General features: G+C 41.4%; 1 protein-coding gene and 1 non-coding gene across 2 annotated transcripts in view; both read right to left on the minus strand.

The window, feature by feature from the left end:
- Nucleotides 1-26,394, minus strand: part of LAMA2 (laminin subunit alpha 2) — a 586,243-nt gene that overhangs the window by 58,628 nt on the left and 501,221 nt on the right. Inside the window, 7 exon segments of the mRNA XM_029049645.2 lie at nucleotides 1,768-1,912; nucleotides 3,562-3,724; nucleotides 8,537-8,661; nucleotides 16,519-16,678; nucleotides 19,945-20,078; nucleotides 22,381-22,524; nucleotides 25,563-25,717. Of these exon segments, the coding sequence (XP_028905478.1) occupies nucleotides 1,768-1,912; nucleotides 3,562-3,724; nucleotides 8,537-8,661; nucleotides 16,519-16,678; nucleotides 19,945-20,078; nucleotides 22,381-22,524; nucleotides 25,563-25,717 (1,026 nt within the window).
- Nucleotides 21,395-21,532, minus strand: LOC114809673. Its single transcript, XR_003757450.1, has one exon. It is a non-coding gene; the product is annotated as a small nucleolar RNA SNORA7 (small nucleolar RNA).

Here is a 26,394-nt window from a genome sequence, read left to right on the forward strand (position 1 = left end):
GATTACCTTGTATCTACCCCAGTGCTTAGAACAGCGCTTGGCACATAGTAAGTGCTTAACACATATCATCATCATCATTAACAAATACCACAGTTATTATTATTATTGTGTCTACCCTATCCACTGATGCAGGAAACAATAGAGATAGGAGTTGATGAGAAATAAGGGCCCTACAGAAATTATATGTGTCAAGTGTAATTTTTGCCAGACCTGTAAAACTATTTACAAGTCTGATCTATCCTTTCTGGCCTTCACAACCTCCGTACAGACATACTTAGTGACAAAAACATGGTGTTGACAAAGGGAAAGCAGAACAGAGGAATTCCACAGAGAAGTGAAAAACACAGATAGCTTTCACAGGGAGCTTAGGTATCTAGAGAGCTTTCAATGCATGGGAACTAACTGTGACAAATGAAGATGAGGCTCTTAGGAAGGAATGGCTTTGAAAGACCCTGGGGAACAACTGAAAGCACAGGTAGGGAAACCGAATTTACACAGAAAGAAACTTGGTTTTTGATGGAGGACCCATTTGGGGAGGAGGTGAGAGCCGCAGATATATTTAAGAGACGGGCTTATCTTTGGATGGAATGAGAGATTGACGGTCTGAACACAAATCAGTGTCAAAGCTCTAGAGAGATGACAGTATAGGAGACAAACGAGACTATTCAGACGTATGGAGAGATAGAGGATGAACACTGCACAGCCAGCCAAAATGAAGAAGGTTGTAGGTAGAAGTGTGCTTAGCAGGGGTGTTTAGAAGGGGGTAAAGAAAGGAACCAAAAAATAGGTGTACGGAAATAGAGGAGGAAGCATAAAAGAAAACAATTACAACTGTTTGAGAGAGCTCAGAGAAAAGGGGTGGGAGTGGGGGGTAGGGTCGAGGGGCACAGAAAAAGCCCCCATATTGAATCTGGCAGATTGTAAACCCTTTGAGGACAGGGGGCATAGCTCTCACATTTATTGTATGCACCCATATTTGTGGTGAAGAATTCTGCACAGAGTAGGCACTCCAACTTAACCACTTGCCTACCACATTTCCAGCCCTGATCTTTCTCTTTTGCAGTCTTGTATACACTCTGGCCTCAAAAACATCTGTACTTGGATGTCCCGTAAACACCTCAAATGTAACATGTCCAAAGCAGAATTCCTCATCTTCCCACCCAAATCCTGCCCTCTCCATGACTTTACCATCGTTCATTCATTCATTCTTATTTATTGAGCACTTATTGTGTGCAGAGCACTATACTAAGCATATGGAAAGTACAATTCAACAACAAAGAGTGACAATCCCTGCCCACAATGGGCTCACAGTCTAAATTTGACTGATTTAAACACAAGAATCTTGAGAGAGCCAGACTCAGTTTGGGAAAGAGGTTTGTGAAAGCCAGAGAACAGACTTGTCTTTCTTGAATCTGCCCCTTCTGTCTTGGTTTCTCATGAGCTTTGCAGCCTGATAGCACTGCATGAAAAAAATAATTTTCAATCCTACTCTAGAGAATGTCATTTCCCAAGTTGTAAGCCAGGCTTCTATCAGAAAATTAAGCTGCCAGTTTTAAAAGAAAATGACAGAAGAGCTATTTGACACTTCAATCAGCCCCATCGAACCCAAATGACCTGTAATCTAAGCAAAAGATGTTACTCTATCAATTTTGCAAGGAACTTCCAGATACTGGCAATTGTGGACGTGATTTGCCTCCTGATTAGAGGGTTAGCTGTCCTGGATGGGATCACTAAGACCCTTAAAGGATTTTCACAGTTCAGACTCACCTTGTTTTTGAATTCTGGACAGGGTGAAGGATTTCCATTTTCCATCATTGTGGTTCTGGTGACTCATAGCAGAAGCGATGCCGGAGCCCAAATCATAGCTGACTTTTATATGCCCATCAGTGAGCTCTACACTCATGAAGTCTTTCTGTTAACATTAGAAACACCATGGATTCAGACACATGAAAGAGAGGGCTTTTCTTGCTCTGCCTGTGGATTAGGGATTCATGAAAAAGTAAACATTTCATTTCTGCAATTCAACATGTCACACTGGAAAAGGAACCCAATAAGGCTTTTGTTTGAGTGTGTGTGTGTGTGTGTGTGTGTGTTGTGTATATGTTAAGGGGGCAGAAAGGGCACTATGTAGGAGAGTGGGAAGCAACTGTAACTCATCATTCTTAGTGTAACCATACAAAAATAGTAAATCAGTAGTATTTATCAAATACTTCGTGCATTAAGAGGGCTGTACTTGCGAGACTATCAAAGAAACAGGAGTAGTTCCTGAGCGCAAGGAGTTTACATTCTAATGGGGGAGAGAGAGAGAAATTATCCAGCAAATCCTTTGGAGTAAATATCTCCATCTTGTGTTATAAGCTTTTCAAGGGCAGACAGCAGGCCTTTTCCTTTTATTCTAGCTTTAGTGTAACTAGAGCAGAGCTCGGCACTCAGAGGTGGGGGGGGGATGGAGGGGAGTCAATAACTACTGAATAGATGAAATGAAATTGACCAACTAGCTGTGAATGGAGACGCTAGGAGTCCACAGCATAATGGAAACAATTGCATTAGTTAAGCAACCTGGCTCGTAATCATAGATCCATACACAATTACTCTGGACCTGGCTCTCATGGGAAACTCATAATAATAATAATGTTGATGGTATTTGATAAATGGAACTGCATGGCATAGTGGATAGAGCAAGAGCCTAGGAGTGAGAAGGTCATGGGTTCTAATTCCAACTCTGCTATTTGTCTGCTGTACGACCTTGGGCAAGTCACTTAATTTCTCTGAGCCTCAAGTAGAGAAGTAGCGTGGCTTAGTAGCAAGAGCACGGGCTTGAGAGTCAGAGGTGAGTTTTAATCCCGGCTTTGCCATTTATCATCTGTGTGACTTTGGGCAAGTTACTTAACTTCTCTGTGCCTCAGTTCCTCATCTGTAAAATGAGGATTAAGACAGTGAGCCCCATGTGGGACAACCTGATTACCTTGTATCTACCCCAACACTTAGAACAGTGCTTGGTACATAGTAAGCGCTTAACAAATACCATCATTGTTATAATTACCTCATCTGTAAAATGGGGTAAGCGCTTAGTACAGTGCTCTGCACACAGTAAGCGGTCAATAAATAAATTGAATGAGTGATTGAAACCATGAGCCCCACATGGGACAGGGACTGTGTCCAACCTGATTTGATTGTATCCCCCCCAGTACACTTAGTACAGTGTCTGGCAAATAGTAAGTGCTTAACAAAGACCATAATTAATCAAGTGCCAGGCACTTTACTAAGCACTGGGGTGGATACAAGCAAAAATAGTTGGACACAGTCCCTGTCCCATGTAGGGCTCACAGTCTCAATTCCCATTTTACAGATGAAATAACCAAAGGCCAGAGAAATGAAGTGACTTGCCCAAAGTCATACAGCAGACAAGTGGCAGATCCAGGATTAGAACCTATAAACTCCTCTGTCCTCTAGTGGCATCAACAACTTTGGCTGCTACCTAGAATTCTTTGAAAAACGCCGATGAAAAGAACAAAACTAATCTGTGCTTCTTCAAGCCTGCTCGTGTGGACTGATCTTTACCAAGTCTCGGGTGGCGAGATACATCAGTAGAGCATTGGAAGAAAAGGTCCTAAACTTGAACATGACAGTTGAGATGTTGGGGTACCAGCGTATCGGGCGGCTCACTACAGCGTAGCCTTCTCCATCAAACTGTATTGTGCCCTCGCTGTCTGCCACCTGCGGGCTAGAGAAAAAAGAAATTCCACATTATCTTGTCAGGATTTCCTAAATATTGATTAAGTCCAATATAATAGGCAGCATCTCAAACTCTCAACAGATGCAACAAAATAGTGAGCAAGGTCATCTGGGTGGGAGAGGGTGAATATTAGTAAACTGGAGATTTCAGGAAGCACTTAAAGTTCTGGAATTATTGATGAAGACAGTGGGCATAGGAGTCCATAAAGGAAGAGGAATAGCATTGCCAAGCAGAGGAGAGGTTCGAGTGGGAGCAGGGAAGAATGAATATGAGATGACGGAAGTTGGCCTGGTGCCCAGATTTCCTACAGGGCTCTGCAGCATGAATGCAGAAATGGAGGAAGTGTGCTGTGGAGGTGATTTAGGGCTGGGGGGGTTGGTGGTGCGAAATCAGCAAAGAGACAAGGGCACAGGGAGCAGCATTTTAATCAATCAATAGTATTTACTGAGCACTTAACGTGTGTAGAGCACTGTATTAATCACCTGGGAGAGTACAATATAACAGATTTGGGAGACATGTTCCCTGCCCTAAAGGACATTATGGTCAAGATGGGGAGATAGACAAAATGAATTATGGATATTTATATAAGTACTGTGGGGCTGAAGGTGAGGTGAATAAAGGGTACATATATCCGTGCAAGGGTGATGCTGATGAGAGAGGGAGTAGAGCAAATGAGGGCTTCGTAGGAGAAGGCCTTTGGAAGGAGAGGGATTTTAATAAGACTTCGAAGGTAGGGAGAGTGATTTTCTGTCAGCAATGAATGGGGAGGAAGTTCCAGGCCGGAGGCAGGACGTGCTCTGCACACATTAAGAGTTCAATAAATACGATGGAATGAATGGGCAAAGGACTGTTGGCGAAATAGACAAGAGGTAGAGTGAGTAGGTTGGAGTTAGAGGAGCAAATTGAGCGTGCTGGGTTGAAGAAGGAAATCAGTGAGGTAAGATAAGATGGGGAAAGGTGATTGAGTGCTTTAAAGCCAGTGGAAAGGAGTTTGGAGGAGAGGGCAGAGTTGAGGAGAGGATTTGTGCTACAAGAAAGGAGAGGCTGAATAGGGAGTCTAAATGGAGCATGGTTGCTTGGAAGAAGTGGAGGGGGTCAAGAGACTGTAAGCCTCTGAGGGGGAAAGCACTGTTTTGCAGGGAGGGAAAAGAGCAAGAAGGTGATAAAGAACAGCAGGGGCTAACGTCATCTGGTGAGAACTATGCCTTAGTAATGGTGAGGAAGAGCAGCAACCAAGTCCAAAACAAGTCAAGGACAAAGATGAGTTTTCCCATGATGGAGCAAGGGTTCCACAGGAAGCAGAGAATGAAGAGTCCAGAGTACAGAAATTGGATAGTTCCTGCATATTAGTATTTCCAAAGTGCCATATTCCCTGTGGACCTTTACACATAGGAACTAACTTAGGAAGATGTGGACGTTAATGATGATGAAGCGAAAATGGGAACATTTGCCAGTTCAGATTTTACCGACTAGCATCATATAGCATTCTCATATAAGACCAACTGAGACCTCCAACACATCTTTTCTCAGATCTGGGATGGAAAATGTCCTGAGAAAAAAAGGGAGGGGAAGTGTCTGCTTTATATTTTCCAGGGCCTGTGCCATTTCATCACAGACCTGTGCCCCCGCACAAGGACGCTCAATGGAATCAAAACTTGTCTCTGTTCATCTGACGCATTAAAAAAGCGAGTGACTTTTAGAGCTTGTGTGACATGCTGGTCTGACAGCCAGAAAACTCAACCAGCATATTTGCCAACAAAATTGGCATCCTCTGCCCTTCCGGCATGCATCACAATGCTGCTCTGGAGATCTTTGGCTGTCTGGGGAAAAGGAGCCCAGACCAACGAGGACTCAATCTGATTCAATACTAGGCCCCTGGACCACAGGGCTAACCTGTGTAAGGAGGAGCTCAACGGAGACATCCATGAAACTAGACCTGGATACAGGGATCGACTCGCCCACCAGTAGACTGGGAAAACACCTGGCGGGTTGGGACCCAGGTCAGTCGACCAGGGCCACCGTGGTACACATCTGGCTCTGATCAGCAACATCTTTGCTCAAACATTGGAATGTGCCAGGAGTCATCAGAGTCTGTGAGGAGAACGGTGGATGGAACTGCCCCCTCTCCTCCCTTGTAACATCACAGCTTGATGATTGCATCACCCAGCTTCCTCCTGCTCCTGCAAGCTGCATCTTCTTGATGTATCCTTCAGCTGACCACTCCCCATTTTCAAAAATCACCACTGGCTCCCCATCTCCCTCCATATCAAGTCCAAACTCCTCATAATTGGCTTCAAAGCTTTCTATCAAATTTCTCCATCTTCCACATTATCTTTCTCGCTCACTTTATTTCATCCAAGCAAACCTTCTAATTGTTCTATTTTCAGGCAACATTCCCACTTCCTTCCCTTCACACACTCTTTTCCCAACTTGAGCTTCCCTCTTCCAACAAATCCAAAAAAAATATTCTTCCCACGTTAAAAACTCTCCCAAGATCCCACCTCCTCTGACAAGTTATCTGTGATCAAGCCTCAAGGTCCCAAAGGTATTTTAACCCTAAAATTATCTCTAGCACTTACATTATTTATTTTTACCTAAACTCATCATTTGAATATATATGCTTAATTAAAATAACAACAGTGAAAATAATAATAATTCTGGTCTTTGTTAAGCACATACTATAAGCTAAGCACTTTCTAAACACTGGAGTAGAGAGAAGATAATCATCATTGTCATAATGGTAGTTAAGCGCTTACTATGTGCAAAGCACTGTTCTAAACACTGGGGTAGATACTAGTCAATCAGGTTGGAGACATTCCCTGTCCTACATTGGGCTCACATTCTTAATTTCCATTTTACAGATGAGGTAACCGAGGCCCAGAGAAATTTAGTGACTTGTCCAAGGTAACACAGCTGACAAGTGGTGGAGTTGGGATTAGAACCCAGGTCCTTCTGATTCCCAGGCCCATGCTCTATCTATTAAGCCACACTGCTTCTCTAATCACATCAGACACAGTGTCTGCCCTGCACAGAACTCACATTTTACATAGGAGGGAGACTATGTCTAGATCCCCCATTTTACAAGTGACAAAACAGACACAGACTTACCTCACTTTAGTAAAGTGACTTACCTAAGGTTACACAGCAGGCAAGTGGTGGACCTGGGATTAGAACACAGGTCCCTTGACACCCAGGCCTGTGCTCTTTCCACTAGGCCATGCTGCAACTGTATAGTTATTTATTCAAATTAATCTAATTTATATTTTTATGTTTGTCTTCTGAGAGAGTATAAGGTAGGAAAGGTCATTTCTCAGGCTTCAGTTGTAGTTTCCCAAACACTTCGCATTGTGCATTATACCCATTAGGTGCTCAATAAATACCTTCATTATCATTTACATGCCTCCAGCCTGTTTTCAAGCACCAATACCAGGTATTCTCAGTAATGACTTCTGAGTCACCCTAGCCTTGCATGCATGAGAGAGACCCTCATTTCCTGTAGCTTCCCAAAATGATTTGTGCCAGTTCTGCTGGGAACAAGATTTAATTTAGCAAAGTTCACAGAAAGAGAGAATTACAGCTGTCTTGCATGTCCCACTTCCTTGTTAGATAATCTAAAGTTGCATTAGAAATGCATCGTTCATTAGCATGTTCTAACAGGACACAGGCTTATGGTTCAAGGATGTTTTACAGCTAATGTTCACCAGAAGGGTGATTTTCAGAGCCTTCATATTCATTGTCTAATACATTTTCAGGAACAGTAATTATCATGTTCTATGATTAATGAGCTGTGCCTTTGTTAAACTTTCTCATTTCCTTCTTGGCTCTCGATTTCAGGTTAAGCTATGGTAAATGGTCCATTATTAGCTGACTGTGGGTAGGGAATGTATCTGTTATATTGTCCTCTCCCAAGCACTTAGTACAGTGCTTTGCACACAGTAAGGGCTCAATGAATATGATTAATTGATTGATTACTAGCCATCCCTCTTTAGGGCTACATGATTTACCACAAATGGGAGGGGGCAATTAAAAATGCCTTCAAACTTTTCCACTTCACTTCAAACCAGTCTCACTAAAGGAAAAAGACCAAGAGCATTAACCTTTCAGAAGAGAAGCATAGTGTAGTGGATAGGGCACAGGCCTGGGAGTCAAAACATCATGGGTTCTAATCCCAGCTCTGCCGCTTGTCTGCTGAGTGACCTTGAACAAGTCACTTCTGTTCTCTGGGCCTCAATTACCTCATCTGGAAAAGGGGGATTAAGACTGTGAGCTCCACTTGGGACAGGGACTGTGTCCAACCCCATTTGCTTGTATCCACCCCCATGCTTAGAAGAGTGCCTGACACATAGTAAGTGCTTAACAAATACCAGAATTATTATTATTAGAAGAGTCAAATGAAAATCTCCAGTCTTGAACATCACAAACAAGAATGTGACTCTCTTAGAGCTGGAGATTTGAGAATATAGAGACATCAAAAGTCAGAACTGAAAATTTCCAACAGCCCTAAAATATCCAGTACAATAATGCAACTAAGGAGGAGCCTTTGTGTGTTCAGTGAAGAATCCAGCAGTCATTCAGAGGTCTTTCCAGCCATATCTGTCCAAATGAATAAAATCTTCAAACACAATGGAAATTTGCATTATACTGTGAAGTATACTATGATGTGCTAGAATTGTACTGTGATGATATTTGACAGGAAACAAAGATAGTCCAGGAGTTTGGAAGATCCTTGGAGCTTAGAGCTCAGCATGAAAATCTTTTCGACAGAGAGGACAGGACCAAGGGAGAGACAATCAAACCAACCTGACTGTACATCCTTTGCAGTCTCCTTCTTTATCGCGGAAATTCCACAGCCCAATGGGTTTGCTGTCAAAGAACGTTTCTCCCATACAGCCATTGAAGGTAGTGACTCTGACTGCATCAGCTTTCTGCAACCAGAAAAAAATATTGCATGTGTCAGAATTTAGCTTGATGGGGTCCCCTCTCTCCATGTGTCCCTTTAGGTAACAAGCTCCTCATGGGCAGAAATTGTACCTAACAACAGCATTGCATTGTACTGAGTGCTCCGCATGTAAAAAGTGATCAATAAATTTCATTGATTGATTTTGGGCAATCTCATTGCCACCATTGGATAGAAACAACTCTCATTGACTTGAGGGTAGATTGTTCAGTTCTTCACACTTAGCTCCCTTGTAGTAGTAATGTGGCCCCCCTGTAGAGAAGTAATGTGGCCTAGTGGATAGAGGATGGGCCTGGAAGTCAGAAGACTGGGGTTCTAATCCCGGCTCCACCACTTGTCTGCTGTGTGATCTTGGACAAGTCACTTAACTTTTCTGTGTGTCAGTTCCCTAATCTGTAAAATGGGGATTAATGCTGTGAGCCCAGGTGGGATAGGGACTGTTGTGTCCAATCCGATTTGCTTGTATCCATCCTAGCATATAGTACAGTGCTTGGCACACAGTAAGCACTTAACAAAAACCACAACTACTATTAGCAGTAGTATTAGTGCTATTTTTTAAGTGCTTATGTTGTGCAGAACACTGCACTAAGAGATGGGAGAGAACACACAGGTGGGACAGGAGGGAGAGGCGCAGAAAGGCACAAGCATCTAATTTAGATGCTAGTCCCCGTAACTGGCTTCAATCACACTACCCTTTTTCTGTGAGGGCATTTCTGGAATCTTTAGAACATCGGAGAGAATCCCTGTAGCTGTGTTTGGCTACTTGAAGCTAGGGCTGGGGTTTTGGGAAGAAAGAGGAATGTACTGTGAAGTCTTTGGTTTCAATATTCATACAGGAATATATGTTAGGTGGCAGCACAGATGGGAATTATATAATCCCAAGAGTGGGATTTAGGATTTGCAGGACCTTGCTTACCTCCTGTTCTGCCAAACAGTCAAAATTCCACTGTATGTGGACATCTTTGCAATATGATGCTAGGTCCTAGGCAAAATGTCTCCAACAGAAACCTAGTTTGCCTTATAAGTTAGAGCTCATAGCCTAAAGCTTGAAACCCCCTTAGTGTTTTAAGCCTTTTTAAACTTTCTGATTTTAAATTTTAAATTAAAATTTCTGATTTCAGGCCTTCCCTAAATCCTCATTTCTCTCCTCCTATTCCCTTCTGCATCACCCCTTGGAATTGAATTTTTTCTCTTTATCCACTCCCCCTTAACCCTGCAGCACTCATGTGCATAACCATAATTTATTCATTTATATTAACGTCTGTCTCCCTTCTAGACTGTAAGCTCATTGTGGGCAGGGAACATGTCTGCCAATTCTGCTAAATTGTACTCTCCCGAGTGCTTAGTACAGTGTTCTGTACACAGGAAGCACTCAGTGAATACATTTTTTTTGTTTGTTTCGCTTTGTTTCACTACACTTCTAATGAGGGGATTTTCAAGTGAAGAAAAAAACAAAATAATGGAGGATGGAACCTCTATATCACCTCTTTCATTGTGAGATTGACATATGAGTGTGATGATGATAAAAATAATACTTGTGCATTTGTAGCCTCAGTGTGTCGAACACTGTATTAAGTGTGGTGCTAAATATAAATCCATTAGGACTTAGACTTCCTTTTACACCCGTTCCTTTGTGTAAGGAGTCTTCTTGATTCCCTGACTTTCTAGGAAAAATCCTTTTCATTTCTCCTTCTGCATCGCTGGAGGAAAAGGAAATACTAAATTTAAAAAAAAAACATTAGAATCACCCTACCTTAGAAAAAACCATCAGAGTATGAAAGCTGCTAATTTTCCCTGATGACTCCATTGCTAGAGACCAGTGTGAAGGTCATTTGTGAGCAGAACATCCCTCACCTCACAGTTAGAAGCAGAGGTTAAAGAAGAAAGGAATTGTATTATCACCCAGTTTGGTTTGTCAGGTGTAAAGATGTACATATCTTTAAATTATATGTTATAAACTATTTATATTAATGCCTGTCTCCCATTCTAGACTGTAAGCTTGTAATGGGCAGGGAATGTGTCTGCTAATTCTGCTGTACCGTAATAACAATAGTAATAACAGTATTTATTAAGTGCTATGTGCCAAGCACTGTTCTAAGCGCTGGGGTAGATACAAGGTACTCAGGTTGCCCCTTGTGAGGCTCACAGTCTTAATAACCATTTTACAGGGGTGGTAACTGAGGCACCTAGAAGTCAAGTGGCTTGCCAAAGTCACACAGCAGACAAGTGGCGGAGCCAGAATTAGAACCATGTCCTCTGACTCCCAAACCCATGCTCTTTCCACTAAGTCATGCTGCTTCCCAAGTGCTTAGTACAGAGCACTGCACATAGTAAGCATTCAATAAATTCTACTAACTTATTGATTGATTCCCACTTGCCAGAAGATTTTTTTTCCTTTCCGCTCCTAACTCCAGGGAATGAATGGCAAATCTGGTGAGTGCCCCACCCGCCATGCTGTCAGGAGGTATTCAAGTATGGTCTCCATACACATACTTGTATGACTTCATGGACTGCCCAGCTTCAGGAATTTGTATGGTGACAGTTTTCTATTTGCTTCCTACTAAGGTGTCTTCATCTTACACGGATCATAGGACTAGGTGGTTCTTGGTCTGACCCAGTATTTACATAGTACACAGCAGCCTTGCCTAGTGGAAAGAGCATGGGCCTGGTAGTCAGATGTCATGGGTTCTAATCCTAACCCTGACACTTGCCTGCTGTATGACCTTGGGTAAATCACTTCACTTCTCTGTGCCTCAGTTCCCTCCTCAGTAAAATGGGGACTAAATATCTGTTCTCCTTCCTATTTAAACTGTGAACCCCATATGGGACCCGATTACCTTTTATCTACCCTAATGCTTAGTACAGTGCTTGGCACATTCTAAGGGCTTAATAATAATTAAAAAGATAATTATAGTACTTGTTAAGTGCTTACTATGTGACAAGCACTGTTCTAAGCACCAGGGTGGATACAAATAATCCAGTTGGACACAGACCCTCTCCCATATGGGACTTGCACTCTTATGCCCATGTTACAGATGAAGTAACTGAGACAAAGAGAAGTGAAGTGACTTGCCCAAGATCACATAGCAGACGTGGTGGAGCCAGGATTAAAACCCAGGTCCTTCTGTCTCCCTGGCCCATGCTCTATTCACCAAGCCACACTGCTTCTCATCACATACCACACAAATTATTATTTCTTTTGGTTTTAAGAGGGGGGAACTAAAAGCAAACTGAGCCAAGTAAATCCATTCTTGGCCTTGACTGCCAGTGTTTCCTGAGACAACCAGATGGGGCTTTGTTATTTCACAGCCACTAATAGGTTTGGAGACTTCACTGTTAAACAGTTCTGTAACATTCAGAATGATCCACTACTGCACATTCGACTGTTAAGTCATGCCACCAACATCTACTCTTGTGACATTAGCATAACGAGGTTTAAATCCGGGAACTTTGCAGTTTGAAATTTTCCTTGACCTTCCATGAAATGATTATGAATATTTAGACCATTAACCTATAAGGAGGAGCAGAGGAGCAACTTGAAAAATTTCAGGGGCAGATCCTGGCTCGATAGTTTAAGATTTCAATAGTAATTCCCAAAAGTAATCATAAATTTTTTAATTAGTAGTGAGTGTGACCTCCATGCCACTTCATACCCTTCTAATTCAGTGAAATCGTGAGTGGATTTTTAAATAACAAGAATGAAAAAAGAACACTTGGCAGGCAGAAAAGTACTGTGAAACTAGAGTATGGAAAAATCTATGTCACATGTAAGGGTAAAACAACAACTGTCTCACCACAGATTGAGACTTAGAGGCTTAAAACTATACACTCATATTGGAGAGGTTGAAGGGTCCTGATGAAATCTCTAAATACAGTGATCTTTTGTTCTAATACAAGCTGCTAAGAAGCTGTCAAGTTGAGGTTGAGCTTTACTATTGTCTGCCTTTTTCAGAGAAAGAAATAATTGCAATAATATATTTAATTTGCTTTGATTTTTACAAAGCAATTTTCCATTACTTATCCCATTTTGTCCATATTCATTCATTCATCCCATGAAGTAGGATATATTATTATCTCCATTTTTCTGATGAGGAAAAAGATATTCAGAGAAGTAAAGTGACATACCTGGGTATACAGTAGGCCAGCAGAGGAGCTGTGGCTTGAGTCTGCAACATCTCTCCCCTTCATTCATTCAATCCTATTTATTGAGTGCTTACTGTGAGCAGCACTTGGGAGAGTACAATAAAACAACATAACAGACACAATCCCTGCCCACAATTCATTCAATAGTATTTATTGAGTGCTTACTATGTACAGAGCATTGTACTAAGTGCTTGGAATGAACAGTGAGCTTAGAGGCTAGAGGGGGAGACAGATATTAATATAAATAAATAAATAAATTACAGGTATGTACATTAGTGCTATGGGAGAGGGAAGGGAGAATGAATAAAGGGAGCAAATCAGGGCAATGCAGAAGGAAGTGGGAGAAGAAGAAAGGAGGGCTTAGTCAGAGAAGGCCTCTTGGAGATACGCCTTCAATAAGGCTTGGAAGAGGGGAGAGGGGAGAGGAGGGAGGGCATTCCAGGCCAGGTGCAGGACATGGATGAGGGGTCGGCGGTGAGATAAATGAGATCAAGGCACAAGGAGGTTAGCATTAGAGGAGTGAAATGTGCGGACTGGGTTTTAGTAGGAGAGTAGTGAGGTGAGGCAGGAGAGGGCAAGGTGACTGAGGGCTTTAAAGCCAGTGGTAAGGAGTTTTTGTTTGATACAGAGATGGATAGGAAACCACTGGAGTTTCTTCCAACCCTCTCTTATTCCTCTTTTGAAGCTGAGGTCCGCTATCTCTACCATCCATTCTGATTTCCGGTCTCCAACATCTACCCCTTCCTCCCAGATCCGGCCTCCAACTTTCTGAACAATTTTGATGTCTTGTTTACATTCCTTTCCTTCTCCATCCTGCACTGATCCTGGGGAGCTTCAATATCCATGTGAATGTCCGTACAGGCCTCCTAGCCACCCACTTCCTCTCATTCATCAATTTCATAGACTACCTACTCCATCCTACCTCCACCATTCACCAGCTAGAACACACCTTGATTTCATTACCTCTAGTCACTGCACAATCTCTAACCTCACCAAAGCTGAAATCTCTCTAATCTCACCAAAGCTGAAATCCCACTTTCCAGTTACAACCTCCTCATTTACCTCCTCTCCCACACATTCCCTTCTCACAAAAGTGTTATGTCCTCCCACAGAAACCTCCAATCTCTTGACCCATTCAAATTTTCCCAAGCCATCACACCTCCTTTAGTTTCTCTTCCCAACCTACCCTCTTGATGCACAAATCCACTTTCTCAACTCTGCCCTCCCCACTGAACTAATTTCCTTGCTCCTGTGTCCCTTAGTCACTTTCATTCCACCAATCCACAGGCCTGGATCACCTCCACAGAATGCATCCTCTGCTCTTGTGCTTGACCCATGGAGAGCTGTTGGCAGAAATTCAGACTTCAGGCTGATCTATTCCATCTCAACCTCAACCTTACCTATTACTCTGCCCTCTTCACTGCCCAGCAACAATAGTTCTATATTATTGAATCCTTTGCCCTATTACCCACATCAACTGTTTCTGACAATTCATTCCTTAAAACTTGTCTCCCTGCTCCCTCCATCTCATACCCCTGATGACCTTGCCAGCTATTTCAACAACAAAATTGTAATAGGCGTGAACTCCCTAAAATCTCCCCTGCTTGTTCCCAGTCCCATCCCCCATAAAAACCCTTTACCCACTCTCTCATCCTTTTCTTCCATCTCTTCAGAGGACACAGCTCAACCATTTTAGAAATCTAACCTCTCCATCATTCCCTCTGATATAATTCCTTAGCATTTTACTAAAAACCCTTGCCCCATCCCTTTTTACCTCTGACCATCATCATCAATGGCTCACTCTCCAATGGCCCTTCCCTCACTGCTTTTAAACATACGCATCTATCCTAAAAACAAAACAAAACAAAAAGACTCCTGGAAACCCACTGCACCCTCCAGTTATTTTGCCATCTGTCTGAGACTGTTCTTTTCCAAACTTAGAAATGAGTTGTTTGCACCTGCTACCTCTTCTATCTTCCAACTCTGTCCTCAACCTGCTTCAATCTGGCTTCTGCCCCTTTCGCTCCACTGAAACTGCCCTCTCGAAGGCAAACAATAGGCACTTTCTTCCCTCTACCCCACCCTCATCCTCTTTGACCTCTCAGCTCCCTTTGATATTTTGGACACTCCCTTGTCCTTGAAGGATTGACTAACCTTGGCCTCACTGACACTGTTCTCTCCCGGTTCTCCTCCTATTATTCTGGCTGCTCCTTCTCAGTTTCCCAGTCTCCCTCTCTGCTTCCACCTTCTAACTGTGGCAGATGCTCAAGGCTCTCTTATGGATACCCTTCCATTCTCTATCTACACCCACTTCCTTAGAAAATGCATTCATCTTCTTTGCTTCGACTGCCATCTCTACTCAGATGGTTCCTAAATCTACCTCACCAGGCCTGACAGCTCTCCTTATCTGCAGTCTTACATTTTCTCCTGCATTCAAGACATCTCTATTTGGATGTCCTGCCAACACCTCAAACTTAATAGGTACAAAACAGAACTCCTCATCTTCCCATCCTGTCCTCCTGTCTTTTCCATCACTGTAGAAAACATCACCATTGTCCCTATCTCACTAACCTTTACCTAAGTATTATCCTCAACACATCTCTCCCTAATTCATTCATATTTATTGAGCACTTCCTGTGTCATTCAACCTACATATTCAATGTGTTATCAAATCTTACGGTTTCTTCCTTCACAACATCACAAAAACCTCCCCTTATCTCTTCATCCAAACTGCTGTCATGCCAATGCAATAATATATCACACCTCTCTTTGACTACTGTTATCAACCTCCTCGCTGACTTCCCTGCTTTCTCTCTCTCCCCACTCCAGTCCTTAATGGAGTGATCCACTCCACTCCGGATCATTTTTTCCTAAAAGTATGCCCAGTCCTCGTCTTCCCACTCTTCAAGAACCTCCGATGTTTGCCCATCCACCTCTGCATCAAACAGAAAATTTTGCCATCTTTTTAAGACATTCAATCAGTTCTTCCCCTCCTATTTATGTCAATGATTTTCTTCTACAACCCAGCCAGCACACTTTGCTCCTCAAATGCCAATGTACTTACAGTACCTTCATCTCATCTAACTCACCAGCAACACATATATGACAGGTCACTACTCTCCCCACCTTCAGAGCCCTACTAAAATCATATCTCCTCTAAATTGCCTTCCTGGCAAATCTTTCATTTCCCCTATTCCTCTCTTCTGTGCTGCCTATGCACTTGGATCTGCACTTGCAAATCACTTTAGGCACTTGTAAATCACCTGACCATCAGCCCCACAACATTTATGTACATATCCATAATTTATTTTAATGTGTCTCCCTCTGTAAACTATAAGGTCACTGTGGGCAGGGATCCAGACTGTAAGATCACTGTAGGCAGGGAATGTATCTGTTATATTGTTGTGTTGTATTCTCCCAAGTGCTTAGCATAGTGCCCTGTCCACAGTAAGCACGCAATATATTTGATTGATTGGATCATTTCCACCAAATGTATTTTACTCTCCCAAGTGTATAGTGCAGTGTTCTGCACTCAATAATATCTCAATAAATACCATTGATTATTTGAGAGAACCCAAGTCCTCTGACTCCCAGGCCCATGCCCTTCCCACTAAATCAAGCTGGTTCTCTGTTAGACTCTGTGTAAATAAAAATACAATCAGTGCAGGACAGCACACATTACCTTCAATTTCCCAGTCAGGCCACCCACAAACAGCATCGCATTGGAGTCCACATCTAGGATAGTATAACCAGGGGGAGAGGCTGAGCTGTGGGTGCCCGGCACAATGCTGGCTTTAGGTCCATCCAGGGCACGAACTGAAATGGTCCCATTTCTCCCAGTCCTTTTGGGGCAGCATGCATTGGGAAGAGGGATGGAAAAGAAAATGACAGAGCATGGGTTAGGGTCAGGTTTATACATCAACTTCCAGAGGCCCCTGCTCTCCCTTGGTACAAATCACGGCTAATTTCAAAATGCACAGGACAATACTGTGATGACAAAATGACTTGTTCCGCTGGCCTAGAAATTAAGAGAGTAAAATAAACAGTCTGCCAAGCACCTAATTCATGTTAACAGCCATAATGGTAGAAGTGGGAAGCTTGCCCACACATCAGCTAGTTTCCATTTACTCTTGATTTAACTCGCAGTTTAGAATTTTGCCAGCATCAGACTCCTTTCCTTTAAGGCATAGCCCATTATAGATTTTTCTAATATTTTCTTTCACACATTCTTTTATTCCTCTATTAAGTGTACCATGAATAAACAACCCTCTGATTAATAAGCAGCAGAGACAGACTCCAGTACCATGGATTCAATTCGGCTCAAGTGGCTTTCCTGTAAAGGAAACTCCCAGGCTATGTTGGGAAACCATTCCCAGGTATAATATCTTCACTTATAGGTTGATGAGTCTGTGTTTAAGCAATTTCATGTTGCTTTTTTTCCCTCCCCATTTTTGAATTCAATTATTATTCATTAGGGGATTTCACTCTGATTTAAAAAAACTCGCCTACTCAAGATGCTGATTTTGCTAAATTAAGATGAAAAACAATTTGCTTTTCTGGGTGAAATAGTCGTGATAAAACTTAAGTGTTACATTTTCTCCCCTTTATCTTATTTGGTGAATATTTTTCCTTTTGAAGACCACAGAATGATGCCAAAATAATGGCAATGCCAGCATCGCAACTTTTCAAATTTAGGCACTTCTTCTTCAGCATGTAGTCCAGCTGATACTGTGTACAGTACAAAACCTTAATAAGGAAGCAGAGAAGCCTAGTAGTAAGAGCATGGGCCTGGGTGTCAGGGATCTTGGGTTCCAGCCGTGGGTTCTAAAATCATATCTCCTCTAACCTGCCTTCCTGGAAAATCCTTCATTTCCCCTATTCCTCTCTTCTGTGTTGCTTATGCACTTGGATCTGTAATAATGATGTTGGTATTTGTTAAGCGCTTACCATGTGCAGAGCACTGTTCTAAGCTCTGGGGTAGGTACAGGGTAATCAGGTTGCCCCACATGAGGCTCACAGTCTTCATCCCCATTTTACAGATGAGGGAACTGAGGCACAGAGAAGAAAGTGACTTGCCCACAGTCACACAGTTGACAGGTGGCAGATCCGGTATTCAAACCCATGACCTCTGGCTCCCAAGCCCGTGCTCTTTCCACTGAGCCACGGGCACTTATAAATCACTGTCAGACCCACAGCATTTATGTACATATGCATAATTTATTCTAATGTGTCTCCCCCTGTAAACCATAAGGTTTACAGCTCTACTTCTACTACTTGCCTACTACTTGCCCTCTATGTGACCTCAGGCTAGTCATATTAATTCTTTATGCTTCAGTTTCTTTGCCTGTTAAATGTTCCCTCTTCCCTTTAGACTTGGAACCCTGTGTGGCACAGGGACCCTGTCCAGTCTTATAAGCCTTTAGAGCCCAGCACTTAACAGAGGGCTTTAAACACAGTAAGAGCTTAACAATTATCACAATTATTGTCATTATTATTGTCATTGTCCACCCAAGGACACCATGGCAATCTACAAGAAGGCTGGGCTTGCCACCTCTCAGGCTACTCCTGACCAGCTATGCTGGAAGGGACAGAGAAAGGCTTCCATATAGCTCCTCAGTGGCCTTTTGTCCATGAATATGCTGGCCCTGGCTGTGGCAATGGAACCAGATTGCTCATGCCATGGCAAGGATAGGCAGATCCAGTGTTTGTGTGGTGCTACAAGGGTTGGGGCTACTGTGGCCTGGAGTTTTAATGCCTGTTCATTCCTGGGGTATCTCCCAGCCAGACTGGGGCTGAGGTGGGTGACAACTCCTTCTCGGGGAGCAACTCCTTCTGAGGGAGCTTTGGAGCCTGGATCTCTGAAGCAGCATTGTCTAGTAGAAAGAGCATGGGCCTGGGAGTCAGATGATCTGGGTTATAATTCTGGCTCTTCCACTTGTCTGCTGTGTGACTTTAGGCAAGTCCCTTAACTTCTCTGGGCCTCATTTACCTTATCTGTAAAATGGGGATTATGATTTGAACCCTATACGGGACAAGGGAATGGGTCCAATGCAGTCATCCTGTAAATAACCCTGTGCTTAGTACCATGCCTGGCACATAATAAGCACTTAACAAATACAATTTAAAAAAAACAAAAGGAGTGAGAGGAATTGTTCACACCTAGACCCAAAGAACAAGGAGAAGAAAAGGGACGGTGTTTGTGGCAGTGACATTTTCCTTCTTCTTTTCCTCCTAGCCTTGGAGGACAAGATGCTGAGCCTCCATTTTACTTCCAGCTTTAATCCCTTTCCAAGGTATTGGGCAACCTTCTGCCATGCCTCAAGGGCTATAGAGGCAAAGGGGAAACCTTTTTTTACCCTCAGCTCTAGTCCTAAGTCCCCTTTCACCTTTATGGAATTAGTCTTTTCTTAAGGAGTCAGAGTTTTTGCTGGGTTTACTATTTCTATTCTCATATCTAACTATTGTATAAAACAATTTTGGTATGAGTTAAGCATTTCTGGGGTGCTAAATGCAGGAACAGATTCAAAATTAACAGATTGGACTGAGTCCCTGCCCCACAAAAGTTACACAGTTTGGGAACAGGAGACCAGATATCTTATCCTATTTAATAGATGAGGAAACAGAGAAGTTAAGTGGCTTGTCCAAGATCACATAGCAAGCTAGTAGAAGAACTAGGACTAGAACCTGGGTGTCCTGATTCCCAGTTCAATGCTCATTCCAATGGGCCATGCTGCTTGGTTTGATCAATTTAAATGTGGTCATTTATCCCAGTTGATTATAAGTTTCTCTGGGGCAAGAATCAAGCTACATAGTTGTTCATAGGTCTCCTATTGACTTGGTATGGGATTTATCTCAACACAGGGACTAGGTAAATGCTGTTGATGACTGATGGTAATTCAAGAATAGTAGAGAGATCCCCAAAATGGAATTTTCAAGCCTACCTCTCTGGTTGTTGGTAATGATCACATTAATTACACAATTAGCAAATCTATATTTCAGTGTGCCTTGTGAAGACACACAATTCACTTATAGTTTCTTAGCATAACACTGGAGACAGTTATACGACTCCAGAAAGTTCAGTAGCTCATTTATTGTGAGAATTACTTACCTGGAAGCTTCGATGCGATACCAGTAAGAGTCATCAATAGTCAAATCTGGATATTCCACACGCCCAACACCAGATCCTACATCCCAGAGGAAACTGACTTTGCCCTTGCGCATTTCTATAGCCAGAAAGTCAGTCTAATGAGAAGAAAGATAGACATAAAACTTTCATAAAAAACTCTGGAATGAGGTTTCTTGAAGGTCTCCATGAGGATTTTGCTTAATAGTTGGACACCTGATGAAAGTTTTACTTTTTTAAACATTATTTAATTAATATTTATGTAGATGTAAATTTAACATAAAGATATAAATTGTAACATCCTTTCTTGTGTTTTTAGAACACAAATATTACCACTATTTCTGATGAGGCAGCCACCTCTACTCTACAAAAGAGCACATTTAAAAAAGAAATACCAAGTGAGGGCAGAAACTCACCTACTCAAAGTTAGCTGTCTCCATATATAAAACTATCCCTTTTTACCTTTTAAATTTAGAGACACTTCTCCATAGACGAAGTTTAATCACCCTGTGTATTGTTTTCTCCTTACTGTTTGCGCTACTTGGATGCAATATGAAAAGAAAAAAGAAATGTACAGCTGGATCCTGATGAGAATGTTTAATTGGCTCCATGAAAATGAAGAGTGAACAGTAAACAAAGTATAGTTCCCAGAGGAAAAATGTAAAATACTGTAACATATTCCAAAGTTCTAAAAAATGGACCAAAATGATTACAAATATATTCAAATAATGCTTAGAAATGGAACAGTCACATGATCAAATAACAATGTAAGTATGTTTAAGTAATGGAAATAAGAGAAGCAGCATGGCTCAATGGAAAGAGCACAGGCTTAGGAGTCAGAGGTCATGGGCTCTAATCCAGGCTCCCCCACCTGTCAGCTGTGTGACTTTGGGCAAGTCACTTAACTTCTCGGTGCCTCAGTTACCTCATCTGTAAAATGGGGATTAAGACTGTGAGCCTCACATGGGACAACCTGATTACCCTGTATCTACCTCATTGCTTAGAACAGTGCTCGGTCTATTGCCATTGTTCTTGTCTGTCTCCTCCGATTAGACTGTAAGCCCATCAAATGGCAGGGACTGTCTCTATCTGTTACCAATTTGTAACAGCGCTCAATAAATACTATTGAATGAACATAGTAAGCGCTTAACAAATACCAACATTAGTATTATTATTATTCTCAATAATTAATCTTTTCAGCACACTCTTATGGGTCTTATGCCTTCAAGGCATCTCCGACCCATAGCAACTCCATGGACACATCTCTCCCAGAACACTCCACCTCCATCTGCAATCATTCTGGTAGTCTATCCGTAGAGTTTTCTTGGTAAAAATATGGAAGTGGTTTACCATTGCCTCCTTCCATGCAGTAAACTTGAGTGTCTGCCCTTGACTCTCTCCCATGCCACTGCTGCCCAGCACAGGTTGAGTTTTGAGTTGTAGCAGATTGCCTTCCACTCACTAGCCACTGACCAAGCTAGGAATGGAATGGGGATGCCTCTGCTTGACTCTCCCTCCCAAAGTTGAGACTGATTGAGTACTGGAAACTCTCCAGGTGTGATCCTGAGAGGGGTCTGGGCATATGAAGTGCTTAATTTTCAAAGTGGCATCTTACTTCCTATTCCAAAGTGATGGTTTGGGCTAAGAGAATAGAGATGATATTGCATATGGACCATAATCTGTCCAAATCAGTCAAACTCCTTTAAAGGGAGAGGCAAGGAAGTGTTTAAGTCAGGGAGAATTCTGCAGTAAGCTTGAAGTAAAAGTGTACTGTTGAGTAGTGCTCTCAGGAAAGAGCACTATGAGAAGAGCCTTATAACAGAAAGTTGTAACAAAATTTCTGAATCCAGTTATAAAGTGCTTAAAATCTCTTGGCTTATAGAAGTCTAAATAAATAAGAATGAGACAAAGAAGATGGCGGTAGTGCTACGCCTTCCAGTTTGCTTTAGAACAACTTTGCTTTATATGGTGATTCTCAATCACTTAATATCTATAGGATGTGAGTCAGTGTATTAGTTATGTACAAGATATGCTTTCTTTAGTATTTGGGAGGTAGGGGTGGAATTAATGCCTAAGAACATTCTAATACAAATAGTATTTGAAGACTTTATTGTGCAAGTGTGTTAAATACTGGGGTATTAACAAATTAAAGTAAAAGCACATATGCACATTGGAATTGTTAACTTTCTTCCTGACAAGTATGCTGTCTTCAACTATTTTGAATTTACAACACTGTATTAAGGGCACATCTTAATTTTAAAGAAGGGTGTAACTGTATCATTTTTTATAACTGGCTTCTAAATGCAATCTATTACCATTTCTCTTCTCTCATGTTAAGTTATTCTTTGCACCTATAAAATGTAGGGCATCGGAATGTAATTGGAATCATCTAACCAAGGAAAAAATGAAAATTGGACTCACAAACTTGGCACTTCCAAGGTAAAAGAGGAGGTTGTCAGCAACACCTGTCTTCACATTGACAATGATGCTATTGTAGCTTCCTTTCCTGATTTCAGGTTTGTACGTACGAATGCAGTCGCCCCCAGAGGACACCGAGACTTTGATCTTGAAGAAGAACAAGAGGGAAAAAACTGAGGCTGCATTTACACATACCCTTTGAATAGGCACCTGATATACCAAGGAGAAGCCGCCGAGTGTCACTCTGCTTTCATCAACAACCATCACTATTAGCTACCCACACCTTCCTGCCCTTCCATTCATTATTTAGGTGGAGTTCTGCTTTCTGTTGAAGTGTGGGCAGCGCTTCCATAAAACCACAGGTGATACTGTTTAGTTTTTACAGCCTCATTGAAGATGCTTTGTGAAGCATCCAATTAACAAATGCAACTCCAAGCAATAGGAAGTTAATTAATGATTCTTACTTCATTGGCTTTTTAATGTGACCCTTTCCAATGACTTTCATCAGTTTAGGGATTTAGCAAATTTTCCTAAGGAGCTACCTAAGCTAGCAATTTTGAAAGATGATTTTGTAGTTAACAAATGTAAAACTCCTCATTAAGACTTCTGAAATGACAGCTCATCTTTCAAAATGCAGTCATTATTGAATGCTTATAGTAAAATAGTCAACCTTTTTTGCTTATGGCTTTCAATGGAGAAATTCTATTTTCCCCTATAGTTGCACAATTGAAAATGAGCTGAATAGATTTGTTCTAGATGTTGGAAAAGCAATAAAATGAACATTTCATTGCAGAACATGGAAACTTTCAGATAAAAATGGTCCTTTTTTTTAGAGTATCACCAGGCAGCTGTGGCCTAGTGGAAAGAGCAAGGGTTTGGTAGTCAGGAAATATAAGCTCTAGTTCCAGTTCTGCAGCTTTCCTGCTGTATGATCTTGGGCAAGTCACTTTACTTTTTTGTGCCTCAATTTCCTCATTTGTAAAATAAGGACTGAATACAAGTTCTTTCTCCCCCTTAGATGTATGCCTGACCTGATTACCCTCAGAGATTAGCATAGTTGGGATATATGGTAAGTGCTTAATAAATACCATCCATCGTTTTTAATTGGATCATCAGCATTATTTACTAGATTTCCAGATGCTAAATTTACTGATCCATGGATTCTTTTTCTTTTGACTAATAATTTTCAGTTGACCATGGAGGGCTAGGAAATGGACCTTAATAAGAATTGAATTCAACAATAGACATTCATTCCCTATAGACTGTAAGTTTGTTGTGAGAAGGGAATATTTCTACCAACTCTGTTGTACTGTGCTCTCCCAAGCACTTAGCACAGTGCTCAGCACACAGTAAGCACTCAATAAATACCATTGATTGCTTGATCTTTCTTTTACATACATTTAACCTTCCTGTCATAAAGAAGGAATTTTCTCAGCCAAATGCATAAGGAGAGATAAAAATACAATAAGAATCTGTTTCCATTTCACCGAAGTAGGTTGTGGTTGCTTGAGCTCTCACAAGAAGTATTTCTTCTCTCAGAGTCAGTGTTAAGAGAGGAGGGGTATATTGGCCAAGTAGGACACTTTTGCTACAATTGCATTTGTTTTGCCTAAGGGACAGATGCAACTTGAGTGTCTGGTGTTATCTCTATGAACACAAAATCCAATAACTGCAAATTCCATGAAAAAGAAAGATTTAAAGGAATTTTCGCTCTACAAGTTGTAGTTAATGCCAGTGTGACTCCTGGATAAGACTTCTAAAACAAAAATCATTAGGTATCCCCAGAGCATTTCTTGTAAGAGTGTTATTTACCAGTTATTCATTGTGAACTCAATTAGAGATTATTGAGGATGCCATAAGTACCTCTATTGAATTTCTACTGTAATTTTCCATTGGGTAACTAGATCATTAATTTTAAAGAATTATCACGCACTCAGAAACAAAAGCAACAGACAAAAATAACTCTACATTTAAATTAAATGTCTGTCTAACATTGTTTTTTCATAGTCTCTGCATTTTAGGGGTACTCAGGATATCAGACCTAATTTCTCCAACTGAGATTTAAGACAAACTACTTTAGAAGAAAAGAGGTGTAAGAAGGAAAGAGATGCATTGACACATTGATATCCAACTCCATAATTTCATTTTTTCCCCTCAAAAAACATACAGATAGGAATGGTTTGGGGCATAATTTGAACGTATTTAAATTTCTGGTTCAAACTTTAATTCGTAACAATCAATCAGTGAAGCACTAAACTAGGCATTTGGAAGAGAACAACAGAGTTGGTAGACACCTTCCCTGCCCACAGGAGCTCGCTAAACATCTCGAGGGGGAGAAGCAGTGTGCCTTAGTGGATAGAGCATGGGCCAGATAATCAGAAGGACATGGGTTCTAATCCCAGCTCTGCCACTGCCTGCTGTGTGACCTTGGGCAAATCACTTGACTTCTTTCTGCCTCAGTTACCTCATCTGTAAAATGGGGGTTAAACTAGGAGCCCTATGTGGGACAGGGACTGAGTCCAAACCACTTATCTCATATCTTGCTCAGAAGTTAGCACAGTGCCTGGCACTTAGCAAATACCACAATTATTATTAATGTTAAGGGCATAGGTAATATAGAAAGGAGAATGAATAGAATTGCCAGCCTAGTTGGGGAAGGGCTCTTGGAAGAGGTTTTATTTTAGTAGAGCTTTGAAGGTGGAGAGAGAGAATCCAGTTCTTGCTCCCTATAGTCTGACTCTTCCTACCCACAAAAACTCACAGCATATCAAGAGGCCAGTACATAGTGATGATCATGCTAATATAAGTGAATTGTAATTTCTAAGACCCAGGTGCCTTCCCAAGAAGCTAGAATGCTATACCCCATTGAGTGATGATAAACCTATTTATGCCTGAAGACCTATATGCCAATATACAGGCCAATTATAAATGCTAATGAAAAATTAATGAGGGCTTTTCTTTTTGTAGAATTCCTTATGCTTTCTGAGAATAAAGGGTCATTAATCAGACCTTGAATCCTTAGAAGATTTTAGGAATCATTACTATTTCCATAGTTTGCCTGGAGAATTGCATTATAGTCATCCAACCGATCTTTGCCTATTAGTGAAAAGCTTCACTGATGAGAAAAAAAAAACACCCAATAACCACCAATAACTCACTGACATTGAGGAGAAAAAAGTGCTTACAGAATTGGCTTGTTTCCGGGCTTGGTTTATTAGTTCTTTTATCTCCGAAATGTTTTTCTTTAGATTATCTTGAAGTTCCTTTATTGGTTTGAGTTTATCTAGCAGTCGATCAGCTTCTTGTTCTAAGTTTTTGACAGTGGCGTCTGCATCTGCAACTTCATGAAACGAAAATCAAAAGCAAGAGGAATTAGGATGGCAGTTCAGCATACTACATAGGTGATGGATGAAACTTTGCCCCCAGCTCCTTAGACATTACTAAGCATAGTTAAAGTATTAGGTGATTAACCCAGATTTATAGAAGCCAGAGCAGCACAATGATAGACCAAAATCACTGTTTTGTTAATTAGGACTGAAAGTAACATGGAAAGCAGATGGCATGAGGAGCCAAATCCAGTTTTTGACTTTGCGCCTAATCTCTGCTTTAATAATAAACTCAAACTGATGGGAACATTCTTGAAAATTTCTCCAACACCATCCTTCAGACTAGGTTCCTTGTAAATCAGCTTATATTTGAAACCTGGCCATCTAGCCCTCTTTTAATCCTCCAAGGAAGATGCTTCCACAGTGCTCCTTGGCTGCACAAATTTTTTAAGTCCAATTCCTTTAATCCCACTTTTCATGGAGGCAGAGGTCAGAGCCCAACATTCTCAAGAAGAGTTTGTGGACTGGAAGACTGTTATTGTGACATAACTGTGGCATTTGATGTCTAGACTTGCTTGGTATGAGCTGTCAAACAAGAAAAAAAGGATAAGATTCTGTACTTACACTTTCTTTAGGTCATCTAAATGGCTTGACTTTACTCAAATGTTCATATTTGCTATCAAATATCCCT

Source organism: Ornithorhynchus anatinus, chromosome 2 (genome assembly GCF_004115215.2).
Source record: "Ornithorhynchus anatinus isolate Pmale09 chromosome 2, mOrnAna1.pri.v4, whole genome shotgun sequence".
Lineage (NCBI taxonomy): Eukaryota > Metazoa > Chordata > Mammalia > Monotremata > Ornithorhynchidae > Ornithorhynchus > Ornithorhynchus anatinus.